The sequence below is a fragment of the Lonchura striata genome, chromosome 5 (assembly GCF_050655825.1).
Source record: "Lonchura striata isolate lonStrDom1 chromosome 5, ASM5065582v1, whole genome shotgun sequence".
NCBI classification, from domain to species: domain Eukaryota; kingdom Metazoa; phylum Chordata; class Aves; order Passeriformes; family Estrildidae; genus Lonchura; species Lonchura striata.
This window is the reverse complement of record NC_140707.1, coordinates 21,631,073-21,654,168: the sequence shown is the minus strand read 5'-3', so window position 1 is coordinate 21,654,168 and position 23,096 is coordinate 21,631,073. Positions and strand designations below refer to the sequence as shown.

Here is a 23,096-nt window from a genome sequence, read left to right as displayed (position 1 = left end):
CAGTGTGGAAGTCCTTTTTCCCTAGCCCGGCCGCTGAAGAAGAGGTCTGGAATGCGCGAAGATGACTTTTCAAAGTTGTTTCTTTTTCCTTATCTGCAATAGATTCTTTCTGACCTGCCGAGGTCCAGCTAGCACAGAAGCCGTGGCAGTCTCCTTCCCACCCCACCCGAGGCGGCTCCCACATTATATATCCAGGTTTACGTGTACCATGTTTACAATTCCTGTACCAACACCTAAAATCTACGTTGGACAAGGCGTCCCTATCCTAAACCAATAGAAAAGAGTCACTACCACACCGAGACATGGAGGACAAGTAGGAGGAAGAAGAAGCTAGGGCACACCCAGATTCCTCCATCTTGTACCCCTGAATTTCATTCTAAAAAATCCCAAAATTCTACTTTTCCACCCTGTGTCAATTTCCTTATTACATCATTCAAACCCTTTTTGCTTGTAATCTCTCATATAAGGTCGGCAGCCTCTCCCACGCGCTAAAATGGAATCCACAGGTGTTTTCCTTTTGCTGCCAAGGTTGCTGGGCTCTTTGCCAGGGGCTCGAGTCATTCGGGGCAGCCAGAGGGATGCTCTGGACTCCGACACCTCCCCCAAGCTCCAGGACCTTCTCCTCTTCTCCTGCCTCCTCCACGCCCAGGCTGAGCACGGACGGCTTCAGCCAGGCCCTGCTGCAGGACCTGGACGCCCTCCGGGCTCTGCAGCCCGCCCTGAAGATCGGGAGCCTCCTGGAGCACGACGTGCCGCAGCCAGGGGCCATGGCCCGGCTGCCCTGCCACCGCGGGCTGCTGCCGGGGGGCAGGAAGGCGCTCCCCTCCTTCAGGAGACCTCCCCTCCTTTAGGAAAAGTCCTTCCAACAACCAGAGCCCTTCCCAGCCCAGCTCTCGGCGCTGAGAGAGTTGGGCTGAGCCCGCCCCACCCGCGGGGCACAGGGAGGAGATCCTGCTCCCTCTGCGGGGTGGGCTCCGGCTCCTGCCCTCTCCTTTTTCCCCTCGCTGCTCCTGGCAACACTTCTGTGCATTTGGCTGTGATAAATAAAGGCCCTGCAGACAATCCCAGCAATGCCCCGGTGCTCTCCCCCCTCAGCCCACCATCCCCAGGGATGTGTTTCTGGTTCCAGTTCCTGCCTCACGTCGCCAACGAAAGGCGTACATGGGATGGAAGTGCCAGCTCCAGAATGAGCTTCCAGGCTCGGGAGTGAGTTTCTGACCAGTTTGGCTTTTAATAGGAAAAATGGAAATTTACACTGAATTCAAAGGAAATCCCTACACAGGAGCTGCTTTCCTGCAGCACTGGACAGCGAGGGATGACTTCCATGGGCAGGGCCAGACCTCCCTGGGGACAGGGCCCCACCGCACTGCCACACACGTGTCCCCAGGGCTGTGGCATGGCCAGGACATCCTCATGGCAGCGTCCCCGGGGCGCTGCTGCCGACATCATCATAGTCCGTGTTCCCAGGGCTCTGAGCTGAGAAGTCTGTTGTTGTTCCTGGGGGACATGGAGGGGAGCAGATCCCACCTTGGGGACAGCACGGAAAGGTGCCTGAGGGGGCAGCAGCTCCGTGTCCCCCCGGAGAGACCCCACCGGGGGTCTGACCACAGCACCCATGGATCTGTGCTGGGGCCCTGCCTGCCCCCACAGCCAAACCCTGCCCTGGAGTGGCTCTGATGAGGCAACAGGGCAGCTGTGAGCCCTCTCACCTGTGGGGAGGACACAGATCCCCTTCTGCTGTGCCACTCCCTCAGAGATGTCCCCGGTGCTGGGAGCAGGGGGCTCCTGTGGCACATCCAGGACATCGTCGTAGCCATCCGGGGTTCCTTGCTCGGGCCAGGCAGGGGGATCTGGGAAAATCAGAGGGGCCCATGGCAGTGACCAGTGTCCCTGGCAGGGATCTGGCTGGGCCATCCCCGCCAGCCTTTCCATTGGGCACCTGCTGGAGGTCCTGTTGTTCCACAGGGAAAGGGGTTGTCTTGCTGCACACTAACAAGAGGGGGGGATTTGCCCCTCATCCCCCCAGCCCGGGTGCGTCCCCTCTCCCCAGCTCTCCCTGCTGGGCCCTGTGGCCCTACCTGGGGCTGCCTCGGTGTCACTCCCCCCCACGCTGTCCCCGGTGTAATACGGCAGCTTGTTCTCCCATCCCTTGGACAGGGAACCTGCTGGGAACAAACGGGACTTGGGGGTGGCCACAAGCGGCACCGCAGATGACAGATCCTCACACCACAGAGCGGGGCTGCGGTGGCACCCAGGGGCACCCACAGCCAATGGCCAGGAGCCACAGCAGGGCCACCAGGACCTGGAGTTGCCGTGGGGCTGTCAGGCAGAGCCTTCACTCCGAGCACAGCTGGGGCACAAGGGCAGCACCCACCTTGGGGAGTGGGCACCTCCTGGTACTCTGGCATGGCTTTGTAATCCAGCTCCTCGTAGACAGCATTGGAGATGGCATCTGCAGCTCTGCCAGGGCCTGGAACCAGATGCAGCACTTACCTGGGGCCCTGGGCCCGTGGGTGGCACCGGGATCAGCCCTGGCCACCTTCAGAGCTGTTCCACAGGACAGGAGCCCCCGGACGCCCAAACCGGATCTGTCCCCATTCCCCACACCGTGACCCACCTCGGCGCCGGGCACGGGCACGGCACAGCAGCAGGGCCAGGGCACCCAGGGACAGGCACAGCAGCGTACCCAGCACCACGCACAGCACAGTGGGCACAGACACAGTCCCCACGGCCACTGCTGAGGGCGTTCCCCTGGGGACACCTGTGGGGACACAGGCAGGCAGCGAGGGGTGGGGGATCCCAGCCAGCCTGCGGTGAGGGATGCAGGCACGGGCAGAGCTACCTGTGCTCCTGGCAGCCTCCGGATATGGGGTAGTGTGTTCCTCAGGGGTGCCATCACTGTCCTCCGCACACTCCACTTGGGCATAGCCTCCGGTGCCACAGCTCTGCAGGTGCCAGGGGGCCGAGGGGCACCCCCAGAGCGAGCGGGCCCCGTCCTCACAGCCCACCCAGGCCAGCCACGCAAGGGACGGCTGCTGGGTGGGGACAGCCGAGAGCCAGCCCCGGTGCCCACAGCCCAGCTGGCGGCAGACGGCGGCGGCGGTGCCGGTGCCGGTGCCGTCGGCGCAGACGCGGCCCCAGGTGCCGTTGTAGGACACCTCCAGGTAGCCCCGGCAGCGCCCAGGGCCTCCTGCCAGCCGCACGGAGAGCTGCTCTGCAAGGGGTGCAGGGGGGTCATGGCACGGCCAGGAACCCCCCGGGGCCTCTGCCGGGCCCTGACCTTGGGGTGCCCGGCACCGACCTGAGCAGACGGCCCCTGCCCCGCCACCAGGCCCGCACTCGCGCCGTTCCGTGCGCCCGCATTCCCAGAGAGACTCCTCGGAGCCGGAGCAGTCGGGCACGTACGGCCACAGCGGCCCCGTGCCGGCACCGAAGCGCGCCCGGCTCGGGGCCTCCAGCGCCGTGCCACAGCCCAGCTCCCGGCACACAACGGCGGCGTCCTGCAGCTCCCAGCCTTCCTGGCACACGGAGCTCCAGCTGCCCCCGGAATAGACCTCCACGCGCCCGGCACAGCGCCCAGAGCTCCCCGCCAGCCTCACCTGCCGGCTGCCTGTGGGCATGGAAGGAATGGGCTGGGGGGGCTGACTGGGGCACCCGCACCTCTGGCCCTTCTCGGGACACCCACCTGAGCACACAATGTAGCTCCCATGAGGGATGTCAGCTGGTGCAGTTGTCATCCAATGTCCTATTATTTCATCATATATGTAGAACTCGGGTAACTGTCTAGAACTCTTGTCCAACATGGTGGTTATCCTTTTGATGGCCTTGATCACCTTTAGTATGATGGACTTCTGTGTGTCTCTGAGTTTGTTCAGGTAGATCTCACCAGGGACAGCATCAGTCCTGTCCAGTCCTCCACAGCCCAGCTCCCAGCACACATTGGTCAAATTCTGCATGAGTGAAATCTCTCCTGGCACACGGTGCCAGGTCCCGTTGCCTATGTCCAACTCCAGCCACCCATTGCACCGAGTCTCACCCTCCACCAGCCGAAGGAACTCAACTCTGCCTGTGAAATGGACGGACTGAGCCTTTCATGCCAATAGAAGCTGGTATCTCCTGATTCCAGTTCTTGGCAGGGTCCCAAAAGCCCTTAAGGCTCCCCGCAGAGCCGCCTTGCACACCTGAGCACTTGACGGCGGCGGCGTTTCCGGGCACACAGGGCGGCTTCCCCAGCACGGCCACGGGGCACTCGCCCGGGTGCCGCTCGCTCCCGCGGCAGCCGAAGGCGTCCGGCCGCAGCGGCCCCTCCCCGCTGCCGAAGGAGCCTCCCGGGGGCACGCTGGAGGCGCGGCCGCAGCCCAGGTGCCGGCACAGGACGTGCGCATCGGCCAGGTCCCACTCGCTGGCGCACACGGATCCCCACGTGCCCCTCACGGCCACCTCCACTCGCCCGGAGCATCCCGAGCTGCTGTTCCCCAGCCGGAAGCCCGAGTAGGCTGCGGCACGAACAGCGGTCAGGGGGGCGATGCCGCACGGACCCCAACAGCTCTCGCTGTCCCCAGCACTTACCGGAGCAGATGACGCTGGCGGGGCCGGCGCAGCCCTGGCTGTGGGGCGGACGCCGGGCACACGCACTGAGCAGGGACTCGGTGCCATTGCACTGGAAGCCACCGTCCCAGAATGATCCAGATCCTCGCCCAAATCGAGCGCTGCCAGGGATGGCGAGTGCCTCACCACAGCCCACCTCCCTGCACACCACCTGGGCTGCCTTCATGTCCACCTGATCCTCACAGACACCGACCCAGGCCCGGCCCCGACGCACCTCCAGTTGCCCGGCACAGTCTCCATCACCTCCGACTAGCTGGGAGAATCCTGCAGGACCAGTGTCAAGGGATGCGCAGGCATTGCCCCATGCCCCCATAAGCCCAGCTCCTACCTTGGCAGACAACGGCAGTGTCCCAATAATGGTCACTGCTGTTATAGGGTCCCCAGCCACGGATCTCGCAGTCCCAGAGCGTGGCCTCGAACCCACTGCAGTTCACCAGGACTAGACTGACCAGCCCATCTTCTACACCAAAGTGGTCGAGGGCAAAGTAGGCTTTGGAAGCTGAGCCACAGCCCAGCTGCTGGCAAACCACCTCGGCGTCCTCCATGTCCCAGACGTTATCTCCCACCGAGCCCCACTCTCCCTGCAGCTTCACCTCCACCCTCCCGGCACAGGGACTGCTGCCGCCCGCCAGCCTCAGCTCCACGGCATCTGCACAGGGGCAGCGGCACGGCTCAGACCTGCCCACGATGCTCCAGCACAACGTGGCTGTCCCAGCACGGCCAGCGTGTCCCCTCACCTGTGCAGGTCACCCCCACATCCCGCTCGTGGCCGCAGAGGTGCCGTCCCCATCCAAAGTGCGGACATTCCTCCAGCGCGTCCTCGGTTCCCAGGCAGAAGAAGGGCTGCAGCCAGATCCGCCCGCTGCCCTGCCCGAACGGGGCGTACGGGGATGCCCTGGCCACCCGGCCACAGCCCAGCTGCCGGCACACCACCGCGGCCCAGCGAGCTTCCCAGTCGTAGTCGAAGACGCACACGGAGCCCCACTCCCCGCCGTGCTTCACCTCCACGCGCCCGGCACAGCGCCCGCCGCCGCCCACCAGGCGCAGCTGCCCGGAGCCTGCGGCACGGAGGCTGCTGAGCCGGGCCCGCCACCGCCGCGGGCCCCGCTCCCGCCCGCCCGCCACTCACCCGCACACAGCCGCACGCACACCAGCAGCCCCAGCGCCGCCACCGGCCCCATGGCCACCGGCCCCACGGACACCGGCCCCACGGACACCGGCCCCACGGACACCGGCCCCGAGCTGGCGCAGCCGGGGCAGCTCTCGCAGGCCTGCGACCGAGCCAGTGCAGGCAGCAGCACCGGGGCAGCCTTTATCAGGCGCCTCATCTCCCGGCTCCGGGGCCGTGGCCTCCAATAACCTGCTCCGTGCCCAAATATGAGCCTCGCCTGCGCTTCTGGCGTCACACACTTCGCCACAGTGGGCTGCCACCCGGATGTCCCCGGGGGGAGACAGCCCCCCCCACAAACTGCACCTGCCCTGCGGGGGCCCTTCCTCCTCCATCCCCCGTGCCTCCAACGCTGCTGCCGGAGCCCGACAAGAGCCATCCCGGTGGCGATGACAGGCTTCAGCCCACATCCTACCAAGACCTTCCACGGGACCACATCTAGCCCGGGCACCTGCCAAGCTCAAAGGCCCCACGCTCGGGGCGCTCCCCTCGCGGCTGCTCGCAGCCCCCGCGGGGGGTGGCAGCAGCCCCCGGCTCCGCGCGGCGCTGCCAGGTGCCAGCTCCCCGGTCCCTCGCGGCGGCGCTGGCACATGGCGCTGCTGCCGCGGCCGCGGCCCCGCGCTCGCCTCGCCGCCAGGGCAGGAAGGAGGCGGTCACCCCCCGCCGGCTCCCGGCGGCGCCGGCGACCGCACGCGCCTCCCGACACCTGCGCTGCCGCCGATAACGCCGCCGCTCCGCCGCCCCTGCCCCGCCGCTCCGGGCCCCTGCGGCTCGGCAGCCGCGCTCGGCGGCAAACTGCCCGCTCTCACCCTGCACCGCGCTCCCTGACACCACTGGCCCCACGCACCGATCCACTTGCGCCGCTGACACCGACGCCCCTTCCAGCTGCGGCTCCTCTCACTCACGCCGGCCCCGGAGCTTCCCGGAACACCGGCTCCGACATCCACACCTCACGTTCCCTCACCCCTTTCAGCCCACCTTTCCCATGGCATAGTCGCACTTCTCTCCCTCCGTAAATCCACGGGCTGCAACCGCAGGAATACAGAAACGACCACAACTGCTTCCTCCCACGACTGTCCCAGGAAACGTAAAAGGGCTCACATTGCAAGCAGAAAACATCCACACGAAAGTCTCTCTTCCTCCTGATCCCCGTATCCCGCTATCACTCTCAGGGGGTCCCTCACCCGGCCGGGATCCCGCTTTCCCCGGCAATTCCTTACGCGAACGATCGGCACTTCCCGGTCTCTCGTGCCGGGCTCCCCCGCGGAGCAAACGCCGCAGCGGGAACCGCAGCTGCTCCCCACCCAGCGGCACCGCAGCAATTCCCCACGGGCAGAACGTCCCGGTCCCTCGCTGCGCGGCGGCGGCGGGAGCCGCCCTGCCCCGTCCCCCCGCGCTGCCGGGCACCGCGGCCCCGGGCAGTGTCCGGGGCTGCTCCGCTCACACACGCCCGCACCGCGCGGAGCCCACACCGGGCCGGGCCGGTGCGGGCCACAACAGGAGGGCAGCGGCGGCGGGCGCGGCTGCGCGGCTGCTGCCCCGGCCACGCGGGACAGGAGCTCTGCGACCCCACGGATACCTCCGCGGGCCCGCGGTGGGCTCTGAGATTCTCTCCCGAGGGCTCTGGTCGGGCTGCGCTCTTGCCGCCTCAGCAGCCCCTGCTGCTGCGAGCCCCTCAGCCGCTGCTCCGCCCTTCCCACCTGGAGCAGCCGAGCGAGCCGAGGCCAAAGCCCTCCTTCCCTGTTTCCCTCGCTCCCGCAGGCCGGGCAGCTGCCGGCTGTCGGCCGCCTCCCGCCCGGCCCCGGCTGCGCGGCTGCTGCAGGGGCCCCGTCTCACCTGCCCGGGCCCGAGTGACAACGAGCTGGGAGCCCACGGCGTCCTGCAGCTCTGCCAGCAGCTCCGGCATCCCGCCTGCCCGCTGCGGAGCCGGGGCCGAGTGAGGGCCCTGCCACCTTCCCTTCCGTGCCCGGCATTCCCGAGCCGGGCAGCCGAGGCTGCGCGACAGGCAGGGCCGCAGCGGCACCTCCCTCCCTGTCGGGGTCACTGGGCAAGACCCCAACAGTGTGGAAGTCCTTTTTCCCTAGCCCGGCCGCTGAAGAAGAGGTCTGGAATGCGTGAAGATGACTTTTCAAGGTTGTTTCTTTTTCCTTATCTGCAATAGATTCTTTCTGACCTGCCGACGTCCAGCTAGCTCAGAAGCCGTGGCAGTCTCCTTCCCGCCTCAGAAGGCTCCCATATTATATACCCAGATTTACGTGTACCATGTTTACAATTCCTGTACCATTGCCTAAAATCTACGTTGGACAAGGCGTCCCTATCCTAAACCAATAGAAAAGTGTCACTACCACACCGAGACATGGTGGACAAGAAGGAGGAAGAAGAAGCTAGGGCACGCCGATGTTCCACCATCTTGTACCCCTGAATTTCATTCAAAAAATCCCAAAATTCTACTTTTCCACCCTGTGTCAAATTCCTTATTACATCATTCAAACTCTTTTTGCTTGTAATTCTTCATGTAAGGTCGGCAGCCTCTCCCACAGGCTAAAATGGAATCCACAGGTGTTTTCCTTTTGCAGCCAAGGTTGCTGGGCTCTTTCCAGGGGCTCGAGTCATCCAGGGCAGCCAGAGGGATGCTCTGGACTCCGACACCTCACCTTTCTCATTGCACCAAAAACACCTCTCTGGCAGGCCAGTTCATGGCTCGCCGCACGCATTGAAAAAGGCATGGCAAAATAAGCAGAAGAGTTACAAGCCCTACTAAAATATAAAAAGCCTTTTTCAAAACTTCCCTCCACAATGGTGAGAGGACAAAAAAATCAAACTAATCATTCAACCAAGATCGAGTAACTTCTCCAAATTTGTCTATACCTTCTTGCAATTGCTGTATGATTTTGTGGATTGATTTCAAATGATCTGACAAGTTCACGCAGCACATCCCTTCAAATTCTTCACACCCGTGCCCATGTGTCAGCAATAAATAATCGATTGCTGCTGTGTTTTGCAGAGTTGCCCGTCTTACACTGTTGACGTCTGTTAGCCTGTCACCCAGTGCAAGAGGGACGGCACGAGCGTGTTTGCTCACCCAACACCCCATCGGATCCAACTGAGTCAAGGCTACCCCTGATGCTGTTTGTGGTGACAATATTGCAGCCACAATTCTCTGAGCCTCGTTCCATGCATAAACATTATCATCACGCTTTGGATCATATTTGTTAATATTTCTTTTTCCCCTACGTTTTTTCTCTCTCAAGATTGTCAAATTGGGTGTAGCAATGAAAGTTTTGCAATGCTGCATGGACCGCCTGTGGTATTTGCAGGGATAGCAGGCCAAATCCTGTCCCCATAAATGAAAAAGACCCCAAGTGGCAATTGCACTGGGACTTGGTGGGATGCTCTATTTGACACCTTGGTGTAATTACACCAAGAAGTGGCATTTCTGTAAATGAAATTATTTGGGGCAACATCTATCATTTTATTATTTGTTTGCATCATTCCTGAAATGCCAAATTCTATACAAAAATTCATTGTCACTGAACCAAGAATTTCCAATTCTGGAGCTTCAAAAGGAACCATTGGTAGAAATTGTGTCCAAACCTCCCATCCATCCAGAGGATTCAAAATGACCTGTGAAACCTTGGGAGGGACGTTCTTTGGAATTGGCCATTCACTCACTGGCAAGCCCAGAAGACATGTTGAAAACGGTATTTTCGGTCTCGAATGTGTCAAGCAGATGGTGTCCAAACCTGCTGCATTGGCCAAAGTTTCCCAAACTTTTCTCTTGGTTGGATCACGGGCAAATCTGCCGAATGACCCAAGGCAATAGAATTGCCTAAGGAAATTGACAACAGAATGAAGCACAAAAACAACATTTTGACTTTGCAATGCAATGACACCCAAGGCCCGAAATTTGGGATTGAAGAGATGTTTGTGGATGTCCGCTCACGTCTGCGTGCTTGCCTCTTTGCTCTCACATTCAGCGTCTGCTTGTGTCAGAGTCGGGTGGGGTTTCAGGTATCTCGCCAAAACCACTTCGGTCCTCGCCCAATAGCTGCGTCGTCCGCAAAATCGGTCCGGAAGCTTTCCTGGTCTCTGGCCAGCAGATAACAGCTGGACAACACCCAGGGCCCTTGGATCTTCTCCTTTCACGGTCGAGATTGAAGATGCTTGCTCTCTGCAAGGGTTCGGGCCGTCCTCTTCAGGGAGTTTTCTTCTCGGGCGAGGATCAGATGTTCAGCACTTTTGGTGAGCTCCGTGCCCACCCAGGGATGCTAAAATTGTTGGGGTCACCGGGCAAGACCCCAACAGTGTGAAACTCCTTTTTCCCTAGCCCGGCTGCTGAAGAAGAGGTCTGGAATGCGTGAAGATGACTTTTCAAGGTTGTTTATTTTTCCTTATCTACAATAGATTCTTTCTGACCAGCTGACGTCCAGCTAGCACAGAAGCCGTGGCACTCTCCTTCCCGCCCCAGGTGGCTCCCACAATATATACCCAGATTTACGTGTACCATGTTTACAATTCCTGTACCAACACCTAAAATCTACATTGGACAAGGTGTCCCTATCCTAAACCAATAGAAAAGTGTCACTACCACACCGAGACATGGAGGACAAGAAGGAAGAAGAAGCTAGGGCATGCCCAGATTCCTCCATCTTGTACCTCTGAATTTCATTCTAAAAAATCCCAAAATTCTGCTTTTCCACCCTGTGTCAATTTCCTTATTACATCATTCAACACCTTTTTGCTTGTAATTCCTCAAGTAAGGTCGGCAGCCTCTGCCACGGGCTAAAATGGAATCCACAGGTGTTTTCCTTTTGCTACCAAGGTTGCTGGGCTCTTTCCAGGGGCTCGAGTCATCCAGGGCAGCCAGAGGGATGCTCTGGACTCTGACAGCTCCCCACAAGCTCCAGCACCTTCTCCTCTTCTCCTGCCTCCTCCACGCCCAGGCTGAGCACGGACGGCTTCAGCCAGGCCCTGCTGCAGGACCTGGACGCCCTCCGGGCTCTGCAGCCCGCCCTGAAGATCGGGAGCCTCCTGGAGCACGACGTGCCGCAGCCAGGGGCCATGGCCCGGCTGCCCTGCCACCGCGGGCTGCTGCCGGGGGGCAGGAAGGCGCTCCCCTCCTTCAGGAGACCTCCCCTCCTTTAGGAAAAGTCCTTCCAACAACCAGAGCCCTTCCCAGCCCAGCTCTCGGCGCTGAGAGTGGGGCTGAGCCCGCCCCACCCGCGGGGCACAGGGAGGAGATCCTGCTCCCTCTGCGGGGTGGGCTCCGGCTCCTGCCCTCTCCCTTTTCCCCTCGCTGTTGCTGGCAACACTTCTGTGCATTTGGCAGTGATAAATAAAGGCCCTGCAGACAATCCCAGCAATGCCCCAGTGCTCTCCCCCCTCAGCCCACCATCCCCAGGGATGTGTTTCTGGTTCCAGTTCCTGCCTCACATCGCCAACGAAAGGCGTACATGGGATGGAAGTGCCAGCCCCAGAATGAGCTTCCAGGCCCGGGAGGTTCTGACCAGTTTGGCTTTTAATAGGAAAAATGGAAATTTACACTGAATTCAAAGGAAATCCCTACACAGGAGCTGCTTTCCTGCAGCGCTGGACAGCGAGGGATGACTTCCATGGGCAGGGCCAGACCTCCCTGGGGACAGGGCCCCACCACACTGACACACACGTGTCCCCAGGGCTGTGGCATGGCCAGGACATCCTCATGGCAGTGTCCCCGGGGCGCTGCTGCCAACATCATCATAGTCCGTGTTCCCAGGGCTCTGAGCTGAGAAGTCTGTTGTTGCTCCTGGGGGACATGGAGGGGAGCAGATCCCACCTTGGGGACAGCATGGAAAGGTGCAGGAGGGGGCAGGCAGCTCCGTGTCCCCCCGGACAGACCCCACCGGGGGTCTGACCACAGCACCCATGGATCTGTGCTGGGGCCCTGCCTGCCCCCACAGCCAAACCCTGCCCTGGAGTGGCTCTGCAGAGGCAACAGGGCACCTGAGAGTCCTCTCACCTGTGGGGAGGACACAGATCCCCTTCTGCTGTGCCACTCCCTCAGAGATGTCCCCAGTGCTGGGAGCAGGGGGCTCCTGTGGCACATCCAGGACATCGTCGTAGCCATCCGGGGTTCCTTGCTCGGGCCGGGCAGGGGGATCTGGGAAAATCAGAGGGGCCCATGGCAGTGACCAGTGTCCCTGGCAGGGATCTGGCTGGGCCGTCCCCACCAGCCTTTCCACTGGGCAGCTGCTGGAGGCCCTGTGGTTCCACAGGGAAAGGCGTTGTCTTGCTGCAGACTAACAAGAGGGGGGGATTTGCCCCTCATCCCCCCAGCCCGGGTGCGTCCCCTGTCCCCAGCTCTCCCTGCTGGGTTCCTGCCCTGTGGCCCTACCTGGGGCTGCCTCGGTGTCACTCCCCTCCACGCTGTCCCCGGTGTAATACGGCAGCTTGTTCTCCCATCCCTTGGACAGGGAACCTGCTGGGAACAAACGGGACTTGGGGGTGGCCACAAGCGGCACCGCAGGTGACAGAACCTCACACCACAGAGCGGGGCTGCGGTGGCACCCAGGGACACCCACAGCCCATGGCCAGGAGCCACAGCAGGGCCACCAGGACCTGGAGTTGCCGTGGGGCTGTCAGGCAGAGCCTTCACTCCGAGCACAGCTGGGGCACAAGGGCAGCACCCACCTGGAGGAGTGGGCACCTCCTGGTACTCTGGCATGGCTTTGTAATCCAGCTCCTCGTAGACAGCATTGGAGATGGCATCTGCAGCTCTGCCAGGGCCTGGAACCAGATGCAGCACTTACCTGGGACCCTGGGCCCCGTGGGTGGCACCGGGATCAGCCCTGGTCACCTTCAGAGCTGTTCCGCAGGACAGGAGCACCTGGACCCCAGACCGGATCTGTCCCCATTCCCCACACCGGGACCCACCTCGGCGCCGGGCACGGGCACGGCACAGCAGCAGGGCCAGGGCACCCAGGGACAGGCACAGCAGCGTCCCCAGCACCACGCACAGCACAGTGGGCACAGACACAGTCCCCACGGCCACTGCTGAGGGCGTTCCCCTGGGGACACCTGTGGGGACACATGCGGGCAGCGAGGGGAGGGGGATCCCAGCCAGCCTGCGGTGGGGGATGCAGGCACGGGCAGAGCTACCTGTGCTGCTGGCAGCCTCTGGATATGGGGTAGAGTGTTCTTCAGAGGTGCCATCACTGTCCTCCTCACAAGACACATGGGCGTAGCCTCCAGTGCCACAGCTCTGCGGGTGCCAGGGGGCCGAGGGGCACCCCCAGAGCGAGCGGGCCCCGTCCTCACAGCCCACCCAGGCCAGCCACGCAAGGGACGGCTGCTGGGAGGGGACAGCCGAGAGCCAGCCCCGGTGCCCACAGCCCAGCTGGCGGCAGACGGCGGCGGCGGTGCCGGTGCTGGTGCCGTCGGCGCAGACGCGGCCCCAGGTGCCGTTGTAGGACACCTCCAGGTAGCCCCGGCAGCGCCCAGGGCCTCCTGCCAGCCGCACAGAGAGCTGCTCTGCAAGGGGTGCAGGGGGGTCACGGCACGGCCAGGAACCCCCCGGGGCCTCTGCCGGGCCCTGACCTTGGGGTGCCCGGCACCGACCTGAGCAGACGGCCCCTGCCCCGCCACCAGGCCCGCACTCGCGCCGTTCCGTGCGCCCGCATTCCCAGAGAGACTCCTCGGAGCCGGAGCAGTCGGGCACGTACGGCCACAGCGGCCCCGTGCCGGCACCGAAGCGCGCCCGGCTCGGGGCCTCCAGCGCCGTGCCACAGCCCAGCTCCCGGCACACAACGGCGGCGTCCTGCAGCTCCCAGCCTTCCTGGCACACGGAGCTCCAGCTGCCCCCGGAATAGACCTCCACACGCCCGGCACAGCGCCCAGAGCTCCCCGCCAGCCTCACCTGCCGGCTGCCTGTGGGCATGGAAGGAATGGGCTGGGGGGGCCTGACTGGGGCACCCGCACCTCTGGCCCTTCTCGGGACACCCACCTGAGCACACAATGTAGCTCCCATGAGGGATGTCAGCTGGTGCAGTTGTCATCCACAGTCCTACATATTGATCCTGCAAGAGGTCCTCGGGCAACTGTCTAGAACTCTTGTCCAACATGGTGGTCATCCTTTTGATGGCCTCGATCACCTTTAGTATGATGGACTTTTGTGTGTCTCTGAGTTTGTTCAGGTAGATCTCACCAGGGACAGCATCAGTCCTGTCCAGTCCTCCACAGCCCAGCTCCCAGCACACATTGGTCAAATTCCGCATGAGTGAAATCTCTCCTGGCACACGGTGCCAGGTCCCGTTGCCTATGTCCAACTCCAGCCACCCATTGCACCGAGTCTCACCCTCCACCAGCCGAAGGAACTCAACTCTGCCTGTGAAATGGACGGACTGAGCCTTTCATGCCAATAGAAGCTGGTATCTCCTGATTCCAGTTCTTGGCAGGGTCCCAAAAGCCCTTAAGGCTCCCCGCAGAGCCGCCTTGCACACCTGAGCACTGGACGGCGGCGGCGTTTCCGGGCACACAGGGCGGCTTCCCCAGCACGGCCACGGGGCACTCGCCCGGGTGCCGCTCGCTCCCGCGGCAGCCGAAGGCGTCCGGCCGCAGCGGCCCCTCCCCGCTGCCGAAGGAGCCTCCCGGGGGCACGCTGGAGGCGCGGCCGCAGCCCAGGTGCCGGCACAGGACGTGCGCATCGGCCAGGTCCCACTCGCTGGCGCACACGGATCCCCACGTGCCCCTCACTGCCACCTCCACTCGCCCGGAGCATCCCGAGCTGCTGTTCCCCAGCCGGAAGCCCGAGTAGGCTGCGGCACGAACAGCGGTCAGGGGGGCGATGCCGCACGGACCCCAACAGCTCCCGCTGTCCCCAGCACTTACCGGAGCAGATGACGCTGGCGGGGCCGGCGCAGCCCTGCCTGTGGGGCGGACGCCGGGCACACGCACTGAGCACGGACTCGGTGCCATTGCACTGGAAGCCACCGTCCCAGAATGATCCTGATCCTCGCCCAAATCGAGCGCTGCCAGGGATGGCGACTGCCTCACCACAGCCCAGCTCCCTGCACACCACCTGGGCTGCCTTCATGTCCACCTGATCCTCACAGACACCGACCCAGGCCCGGCCCCGACGCACCTCCAGATGCCCGGCACAGTCTCCATCACCTCCAACTAGCCGGGAGAATCCTGCAGGACCAGTGTCAAGGGATGCGCAGGCAGTGCCCCATGCCCCCATAAGCCCAGCTCCTACCTTGGCAGACAACGGCAGTGTCCCATTGATGATTACTACCGTTATACGGTCCCCAGCCACGGATCTCGCAGTCCCAGAGCGTGGATTCGAGCCCACTGCAGTTCACCACGAGTAGACTGACCAGCCCATCCCTAGTGCCGAAAATGTCACGGGCAAAGTAGGCACCGGAAGCCGAGCCACAGCCCAGCTGCTGGCAAACCACCTCGGCGTCCTCCATGTCCCAGTCGTCGTCTCCCACCGAGCCCCACTGTCCCTGCAGCTTCACCTCCACTCTCCCGGCACAGGGATTGCTGCCGCCCGCCAGCCTCAGCTCCACGGCATCTGCAAGGGGGCAGCGGCACGGCTCAGACCTGCCCACGATGCTCCAGCACAACGTGGCTGTCCCAGCACGGCCAGCGTGTCCCCTCACCTGTGCAGGTCACCCCCACATCCCGCTCGTGGCCGCAGAAATGCCGTCCCCATCCAAAGTGCGGACATTCCTCCAGCGCATTTTCGTCTCCTCGGCAGAACACGAGCTGCAGCCAGATCCGCCCGCTGCCCTGCCCGAACGGGGCGTACGGGGACGACCTGGCCACCCGGCCGCAGCCCAGCTGCCGGCACACCAGCGAGGCCCAGCGAGCTTCCCAGTCGTAGTCGAAGATGCACACGGAGCCCCACTCCCCGCCGTGCTTCACCTCCACGCGCCCGGCACAGCGCCCGCCGCCGCCCACCAGGCGCAGCTGCCCGGAGCCTGCGGCACGGAGGCTGCTGAGCCGGGCCCGCCACCGCCGCGGGCCCCGCTCCCGCCCGCCCGCCACTCACCCGCACACAGCCGCACGCACACCAGCAGCCCCAGCGCCGCCACCGGCCCCATGGCCACCGGCCCCACGGACACCGGCCCCACGGACACCGGCCCCACGGACACCGGCCCCGAGCCGGCGCAGCCGGGGCAGCTCTCGCAGACCTGCGACCGAGCCAGTGCAGGCAGCAGCACCGGGGCAGCCTTTATCAGGCGCCTCATCTCCCGGCTGCGGGGCCGCGGCCTCCAATAACCTGCTCCGTGCCCAAATATGAGCCTCGCCTGCGCTTCTGGCGTCACACACTTCGCCACAGTGGGCTGCCACCCGGATGTCCCCGGGGGGAGACAGCCCCCCCAAACTGCACCTGCCCTGCGGGGGCCCTTCCTCCTCCATCCCCCGTGCCTCCAACGCTGCTGCCGGAGCCCGACAAGAGCCATCCCGGTGGCGATGACAGGCTTCAGCCCACATCCTACCAAGACCTTCCACGGGACCACATCTAGCCCGGGCACCTGCCAAGCTCAAAGGCCCCACGCTCGGGGCGCTCCCCTCGCGGCTGCTCGCAGCCCCCGCGGGGGGTGGCAGCAGCCCCCGGCTCCGCGCGGCGCTGCCAGGTGCCAGCTCCCCGGTCCCTCGCGGCGGCGCTGGCACATGGCGCTGCTGCCGCGGCCGCGGCCCCGCGCTCGCCTCGCCGCCAGGGCAGGAAGGAGGCGGTCACCCCCCGCCGGCTCCCGGCGGCGCCGGCGACCGCACGCGCCTCCCGACACCTGCGCTGCCGCCGATAACGCCGCCGCTCCGCCGCCCCTGCCCCGCCGCTCCGGGCCCCTGCGGCTCGGCAGCCGCGCTCGGCGGCAAACTGCCCGCTCTCACCCTGCACCGCGCTCCCTGACACCACTGGCCCCAGCACCGATCCACTTGCGCCGCTGACACCGACGCCCCTTCCAGCTGCGGCTCCTCTCACTCACGCTGGCCCCGGAGCTTCCCGGAACACCGCCTCCGACATCCACACCTCACGTTCCCTCACCCGTTTCAGCCCACCTTTCCCATAGTACATTGTCTCCCTCCGTAAATCCACGGGCTGCAACCGCAGGAATACAGAAACGACCACAACTGCTTCCTCCCACGACTGTCCCAGGAAACGTAAAGGAGGTTTGAGACCCTCACATTGCAAGCAGAAAAAAATCCACACGAAAGTCTCTCTTCCTCCTGATCCCCGTATCCCGCTGTCACTCTCAGGGGGTCCCTCACCCGGCCGGGATCCCGCTTTCCCCGGCCCTTCCTTACGGGAACGATCGGCACGTCCCGGGCTCCCCCGCGGAGCAAACGCCGCAGCGGGAACCGCAGCTGCTCCCCACCCAGCGGCACCGCAGCAATTCCCCACGGGCAGAACGTCCCGGTCCCTCGCTGCGCGGCGGCGGCGGGAGCCGCCCTGCCCCGTCCCCCCGCGCTGCCGGGCACCGCGGCCCCGGGCAGTGTCCGGGGCTGCTCCGCTCACACACGCCCGCACCGCGCGGAGCCCACACCGGGCCGGGCCGGTGCGGGCCACAACAGGAGGGCAGCGGCGGCGGGCGCGGCTGCTGCCCCGGCCACGCGGGACAGGAGCTCTGCGACCCCACGGATACCTCCGCGGGCCCGCGGTGGGCTCTGAGATTCTCTCCCGAGGGCTCTGGTCGGGCTGCGCTGTTGCCGCCTCAGCAGCCCCTGCTGCTGCGAGCCCCTCAGCCGCTGCTCCGCCCTTCCCACCTGGAGCAGCCGAGCGAGCCGAGGCCAAAGCCCTCCTTCCCTGTTTCCCTCGCTCCCGCAGGCCGGGCAGCTGGCGGCTGTCGGCCGCCTCCCGCCCGGCCCCGGCTGCGCGGCTGCTGCAGGGGCCCCGTCTCACCTGCCCGGGCCCGAGTGACAACGAGCTGGGAGCCCACGGCGTCCTGCAGCTCTGCCAGCAGCTCCGGCATCCCGCCTGCCCGCTGCGGAGCCGGGGCCGACTGAGGGCCCTGCCACCTTCCCTTCCGTGCCCGGCATTCCCGAGCCGGGCAGCCGAGGCTGCGGGACAGGCAGGGCCGCAGCGGCACCTCCCTCCCTGTCGGGGTCACTGGGCAAGACCCCAACAGTGTGGAAGTCCTTTTTCCCTAGCCCGGCCGCTGAAGAAGAGGTCTGGAATGCGCGAAGATGACTTTTCAAAGTTGTTTCTTTTTCCTTATCTGCAATAGATTCTTTCTGACCTGCCGACGTCCAGCTAGCACAGAAGCCGTGGCAGTCTCCTTCTCGCCTCCGGAGGCTCCCACATTATATACCCAGATTTACGTGTACCATGTTTACAATTCCTGTACCATTGCCTAAAATCTACGTTGGACAAGGCGTCCCTATCCTAAACCAATAGAAAAGTGTCACTACCACACCGAGACATGGAGGACAAGAAGAAGGAAGAAGAAGCTAGGGCACACCCAGATTCCTCCATCTTGTACCCCTGAATTTCATTCTAAAAAATCCCAAAATTCTACTTTTCCACCCTGTGTCAATTTCCTTATTACATCATTCAAACCCTTTTTGCTTGTAATTCCTCATGTAAGGTCGGCAGCCTCTGCCACGGGCTAAAATGGAATCCACAGGTGTTTTCTGCGTGCTGCCAGGGTTGCTGGGCTCTTTGCCAGGGGATCGAGTCATTCGGGGCAGCCAGAGGGATGCTCTGGACTCTGACAGCTCCGCACAAGCTCCAGCACCTTCTCCCCTTCTCCTGCCTCCTCCACGCCCAGGCTGAGCACGGACGGCTTCAGCCAGGCCCTGCTGCAGGACCTGGACGCCCTCCGGGCTCTGCAGCCCGCCCTGAAGATCGGGAGCCTCCTGGAGCACGACGTGCCGCAGCCAGGGGCCATGGCCCGGCTGCCCTGCCACCGCGGGCTGCTGCCGGGGGGCAGGAAGGCGCTCCCCTCCTTCAGGAGACCTCCCCTCCTTTAGGAAAAGTCCTTCCAACAACCAGAGCCCTTCCCAGCCCAGCTCTCGGCGCTGAGAGTGGGGCTGAGCCCGCCCCACCCGCGGGGCACAGGGAGGAGATCCTGCTCCCTCTGCGGGATGGGCTCCGGCTCCTGCCCTCTCCCTTTTCCCCTCGCTGTTGCTGGCAACACTTCTGTGCATTTGGCAGTGATAAATAAAGGCCCTGCAGACAATCCCAGCAATGCCCCGGTGCTCTCCCCCCTCAGCCCACCATCCCCAGGGATGTGTTTCTGGTTCCAGTTCCTGCCTCACATCGCCAACGAAAGGCGTACATGGGATGGAAGTGCCAGCTCCAGAATGAGCTTCCAGGCCTGGGAGTGAGTTTCTGACCAGTTTGGCTTTTAATAGGAAAAATGGAAATTTACACTGAATTCAAAGGAAATCCCTACACAGGAGCTGCTTTCCTGCAGCGCTGGACAGCGAGGGATGACTTCCATAGGCAGGGCCAGACCTCCCTGGGGACAGGGCCCCACCGCACTGCCACACACGTGTCCCCAGGGCTGTGGCATGGCCAGGACATCCTCATGGCAGTGTCCCCGGGGCGCTGCTGCCGACATCATCATAGTCCGTGTTCCCAGGGCTCTGAGCTGAGAAGTCTGTTGTTGTTCCTGGGGGACATGGAGGGGAGCAGATCCCACCTTGGGGACAGCACGGAAAGGTGCCTGAGGGGGCAGGCAGCTCCATGTCCCCCCGGACAGACCCCACCGGGGGTCTGACCACAGCACCCATGGATCTGTGCTGGGGCCCTGCCTGCCCCCACAGCCAAACCGTGCCCTGGAGTGGCTCTGCAGAGGCAACAGGGCAGCTGTGAGCCCTCTCACCTGTGGGGAGGACACAGATCCCCTTCTGCTGTGCCACTCCCTCAGAGATGTCCCCGGTGCTGGGAGCAGGGGGCTCCTGTGGCACATCCAGGACATCGTCGTAGCCATCCGGGGTTCCTTGCTCGGGCCGGGCAGGGGGATCTGGGAAAATCAGAGGGGCCCATGGCAGTGACCAGTGTCCCTGGCAGGGATCTGGCTGGGCCATCCCCGCCAGCCTTTCCACTGGGCAGCTGCTGGAGGCCCTGTGGTCCCACAGGGAAAGGCGTTGTCTCGCTGCACACTAACAAGAGGGGGGGATTTGCCCCTCATCCCCCCTGCCCGGGTGCGTCCCCTCTCCCCAGCTCTCCCTGCTGGGTTCCTGCCCTGTGGCCCTACCTGGGGCTGCCTCGGTGTCACTCCCCTCCACGCTGTCCCCGGTGTAATACGGCAGCTTGTTCTCCCATCCCTTGGACATGGAACCTGCAGGGGACAAACAGGGACTTGGGGGTGGCCACAAGCGGCACCGCAGATGACAGAACCTCACGCCACAGAGCGGGGCTGCGGTGGCACCCAGGGGCACCCACAGCCAATGGCCAGGAGCCACAGCAGGGCCACCAGGACCTGGAGTTGCCGTGGGGCTGTCAGGCAGAGCCTTCACTCCGAGCACAGCTGGGGCACAAGGGCGGCACCCACCTGGGGGAGTGGGCACCTCCTGGTACTCTGGCATGGCTTTGTAATCCAGCTCCTCGTAGACAGCATTGGAGATGGCATCTGCAGCTCTGCCAGGGCCTGGAACCAGATGCAGCACTTACCTGGGACCCTGGGCCCCGTGGGTGGCACCGGGATCAGCCCTGGTCACCTTCAGAGCGGTTCCACAGGAAAGGAGCACCTGGACCCCCAGACCGGATCTGTCCCCATTCTCCACACACCGGGACCCACCTCGGCACCGGGCACGGGCACGGCACAGCAGCAGGGCCAGGGCACCCAGGGACAGGCACAGCAGCGTCCCCAGCACCACGCACAGCACAGTGGGCACAGGCACAGTCCCCACGGCCACTGCTGAGGGCGTTCCCCTGGGGACACCTGTGGGGACACAGGCGGGCAGCGAGGGGAGGGGGATCCCAGCCAGCCTGCGGTGGGGGATGCAGGCACGGGCAGAGCTACCTGTGCTGCTGGCAGCCTTTGGATATGGGGTAGTGTGTTCCTCAGAGGTGCCATCACTGTCCTCACACTCCACTTGGGCGTAGCCGCCGGTGCCACAGCTCTGCAGGTGCCAGGGGGCCGAGGGGCACCCCCAGAGCGAGCGGGCCCCGTCCTCACAGCCCACCCAGGCCAGCCACGCAAGGGACGGCTGCTGGGTGGGGACAGCCGAGAGCCAGCCCCGGTGCCCACAGCCCAGCTGGCGGCAGACGGCGGCGGCGGTGCCGGTGCTGGTGCCGTCGGCGCAGACGCGGCCCCAGGTGCCGTTGTAGGACACCTCCAGGTAGCCCCGGCAGCGCCCAGGGCCTCCTGCCAGCCGCACGGAGAGCTGCTCTGCAAGGGGTGCAGGGGGGTCACGGCACGGCCAGGAACCCCCCGGGGCCTCTGCCGGGCCCTGACCTTGGGGTGCCCGGCACCGACCTGAGCAGACGGCCCCTGCCCCGCCACCAGGCCCGCACTCGCGCCGTTCCATGCGCCCGCATTCCCAGAGAGACTCCTCGGAGCCGGAGCAGTCGGGCACGTACGGCCACAGCGGCCCCGTGCCGGCACCGAAGCGCGCCCGGCTCGGGGCCTCCAGCGCCGTGCCACAGCCCAGCTCCCGGCACACAACGGCGGCGTCCTGCAGCTCCCAGCCTTCCTGGCACACGGAGCTCCAGCTGCCCCCGGAATAGACCTCCACGCGCCCGGCACAGCGCCCAGAGCTCCCCGCCAGCCTCACCTGCCGGCTGCCTGTGGGCATGGAAGGAATGGGCTGGGGGGGCCTGACTGGGGCACCCGCACCTCTGGCCCTTCTCGGGACACCCACCTGAGCACACAATGTAGCTCCCATGAGGGATGTCAGCTGGTGCAGTTGTCATCCACAGTCCTACATATTGATCCTGCAAGAGGTCCTCGGGCAACTGTCTAGAACTCTTGTCCAACATGGTGGTCATCCTTTTGATGGCCTTGATCACCTTTAGTATGATGGACTTCTGTGTGTCTCTGAGTTTGTTCAGGTAGATCTCACCAGGGACAGCATCAGTCCTGTCCAGTCCTCCACAGCCCAGCTCCCAGCACACATTGGTCAAATTCTGCATGAGTGAAATCTCTCCTGGCACACGGTGCCAGGTCCCGTTGCCTATGTCCAACTCCAGCCACCCATTGCACCGAGTCTCACCCTCCACCAGCCGAAGGAACTCAACTCTGCCTGTGAAATGGACGGACTGAGCCTTTCATGCCAATAGAAGCTGGTATCTCCTGATTCCAGTTCTTGGCAGGGTCCCAAAACCCCGTAAGGCTCCTCGCAGAGCCACCTTGCACACCTGAGCACTTGACGGCGGCGGCGTTTCCGGGCACACAGGGCGGCTTCCCCAGCACGGCCACGGGGCACTCGCCCGGGTGCCGCTCGCTCCCGCGGCAGCCGAAGGCGTCCGGCCGCAGCGGCCCCTCCCCGCTGCCGAAGGAGCCTCCCGGGGGCACGCTGGAGGCGCGGCCGCAGCCCAGGTGCCGGCACAGGACGTGCGCATCGGCCAGGTCCCACTCGCTGGCGCACACGGATCCCCACGTGCCCCTCACTGCCACCTCCACTCGCCCGGAGCATCCCGAGCTGCTGTTCCCCAGCCGGAAGCCCGAGTAGGCTGCGGCACGAACAGCGGTCAGGGGGGCGATGCCGCACGGACCCCAACAGCTCCCGCTGTCCCCAGCACTTACCGGAGCAGATGACGCTGGCGGGGCCGGCGCAGCCCTGCCTGTGGGGCGGACGCCGGGCACACGCACTGAGCAAGGACTCGGTGCCATTGCACTGGAAGCCACCGTCCCAGAATGATCCTGATCCTCGCCCAAATCGAGCGCTGCCAGGGATGGCGAGTGCCTCACCACAGCCCAGCTCCCTGCACACCACCTGGGCTGCCTTCATGTCCACCTGATCCTCACAGACACCGACCCAGGCCCGGCCCCGACGCACCTCCAGATGCCCGGCACAGTCTCCATCACTTCCCACTAGCCGGGAGAATCCTGCAGGACCAGTGTCAAGGAATGCGCAGGCATTGCCCCATGCCCCCATAAGCCCAGCTCCTACCTTGGCAGACAACGGCAGTGTCCCAATAATGGTCACTGCTGTTATAGGGTCCCCAGCCACGGATCTCGCAGTCCCAGAGCGTGGCCTCGAGCCCATTGCAGTCCAGCAGGGCCAGATTGTACAGCCCATTCCCTGTACCGAAGCTCTCACGGGCAAAGTAGGCACCGGAAGCCGAGCCACAGCCCAGATGCTGGCAAACCACCTCGGCGTCCTCCATGTCCCAGACGTCGTCTACCACCGAGCCCCACTCTCCCTGCAGCTTCATCTCCAC

At 64.1% G+C, this 23,096-nt stretch overlaps 6 protein-coding genes across 6 annotated transcripts in view; all 6 read right to left on the bottom strand.

Moving 5' to 3' along the window:
• LOC110467579 (DNA repair protein RAD51 homolog 1) overlaps positions 1-23,096 on the bottom strand; it is a 346,458-nt gene that overhangs the window by 113,270 nt on the left and 210,092 nt on the right. The window lies entirely within an intron of this gene.
• On the bottom strand, positions 1,020-5,789 carry LOC144246521 (scavenger receptor cysteine-rich type 1 protein M130-like). The gene is made up of 12 exons (XM_085582366.1): positions 5,738-5,789; positions 5,346-5,666; positions 4,937-5,257; positions 4,570-4,872; positions 4,182-4,496; positions 3,302-4,066; positions 2,843-3,214; positions 2,618-2,761; positions 2,375-2,470; positions 2,079-2,162; positions 1,710-1,850; positions 1,020-1,497 (listed from the first exon to the last, which is right to left on the bottom strand). The coding sequence occupies exons 1-12, from the start codon at positions 5,787-5,789 to the stop codon at positions 1,412-1,414; spliced, it is 3,000 nt and encodes a 999-aa protein (XP_085438492.1). The 3' UTR covers positions 1,020-1,411.
• On the bottom strand, positions 12,101-14,805 carry LOC146767283 (scavenger receptor cysteine-rich domain-containing protein SCART1-like). The gene is made up of 3 exons (XM_085581417.1): positions 14,254-14,805; positions 13,758-14,138; positions 12,101-13,681 (listed from the first exon to the last, which is right to left on the bottom strand). The coding sequence occupies exons 1-3, from the start codon at positions 14,726-14,728 to the stop codon at positions 12,561-12,563; spliced, it is 1,977 nt and encodes a 658-aa protein (XP_085437543.1). The 5' UTR covers positions 14,729-14,805; the 3' UTR covers positions 12,101-12,560.
• On the bottom strand, positions 14,818-15,545 carry LOC146767282 (CD5 antigen-like). The gene is made up of 2 exons (XM_085581413.1): positions 15,418-15,545; positions 14,818-15,329 (listed from the first exon to the last, which is right to left on the bottom strand). The coding sequence occupies exon 2, from the start codon at positions 15,223-15,225 to the stop codon at positions 14,959-14,961; it is 267 nt and encodes an 88-aa protein (XP_085437539.1). The 5' UTR covers positions 15,226-15,329; positions 15,418-15,545; the 3' UTR covers positions 14,818-14,958.
• On the bottom strand, positions 15,312-18,913 carry LOC146767281 (uncharacterized). The gene is made up of 3 exons (XM_085581419.1): positions 18,471-18,913; positions 17,664-17,854; positions 15,312-15,738 (listed from the first exon to the last, which is right to left on the bottom strand). Exons 1-3 carry the CDS (start codon positions 18,908-18,910, stop codon positions 15,353-15,355), a joined length of 1,017 nt encoding a protein of 338 aa, XP_085437545.1. The 5' UTR covers positions 18,911-18,913; the 3' UTR covers positions 15,312-15,352.
• Positions 20,346-22,545, bottom strand: LOC146767280 (scavenger receptor cysteine-rich domain-containing protein SCART1-like). Its single transcript, XM_085581418.1, has 3 exons — positions 22,071-22,545; positions 21,575-21,955; positions 20,346-21,498 (listed from the first exon to the last, which is right to left on the bottom strand). The coding sequence occupies exons 1-3, from the start codon at positions 22,543-22,545 to the stop codon at positions 20,378-20,380; spliced, it is 1,977 nt and encodes a 658-aa protein (XP_085437544.1). The 3' UTR covers positions 20,346-20,377.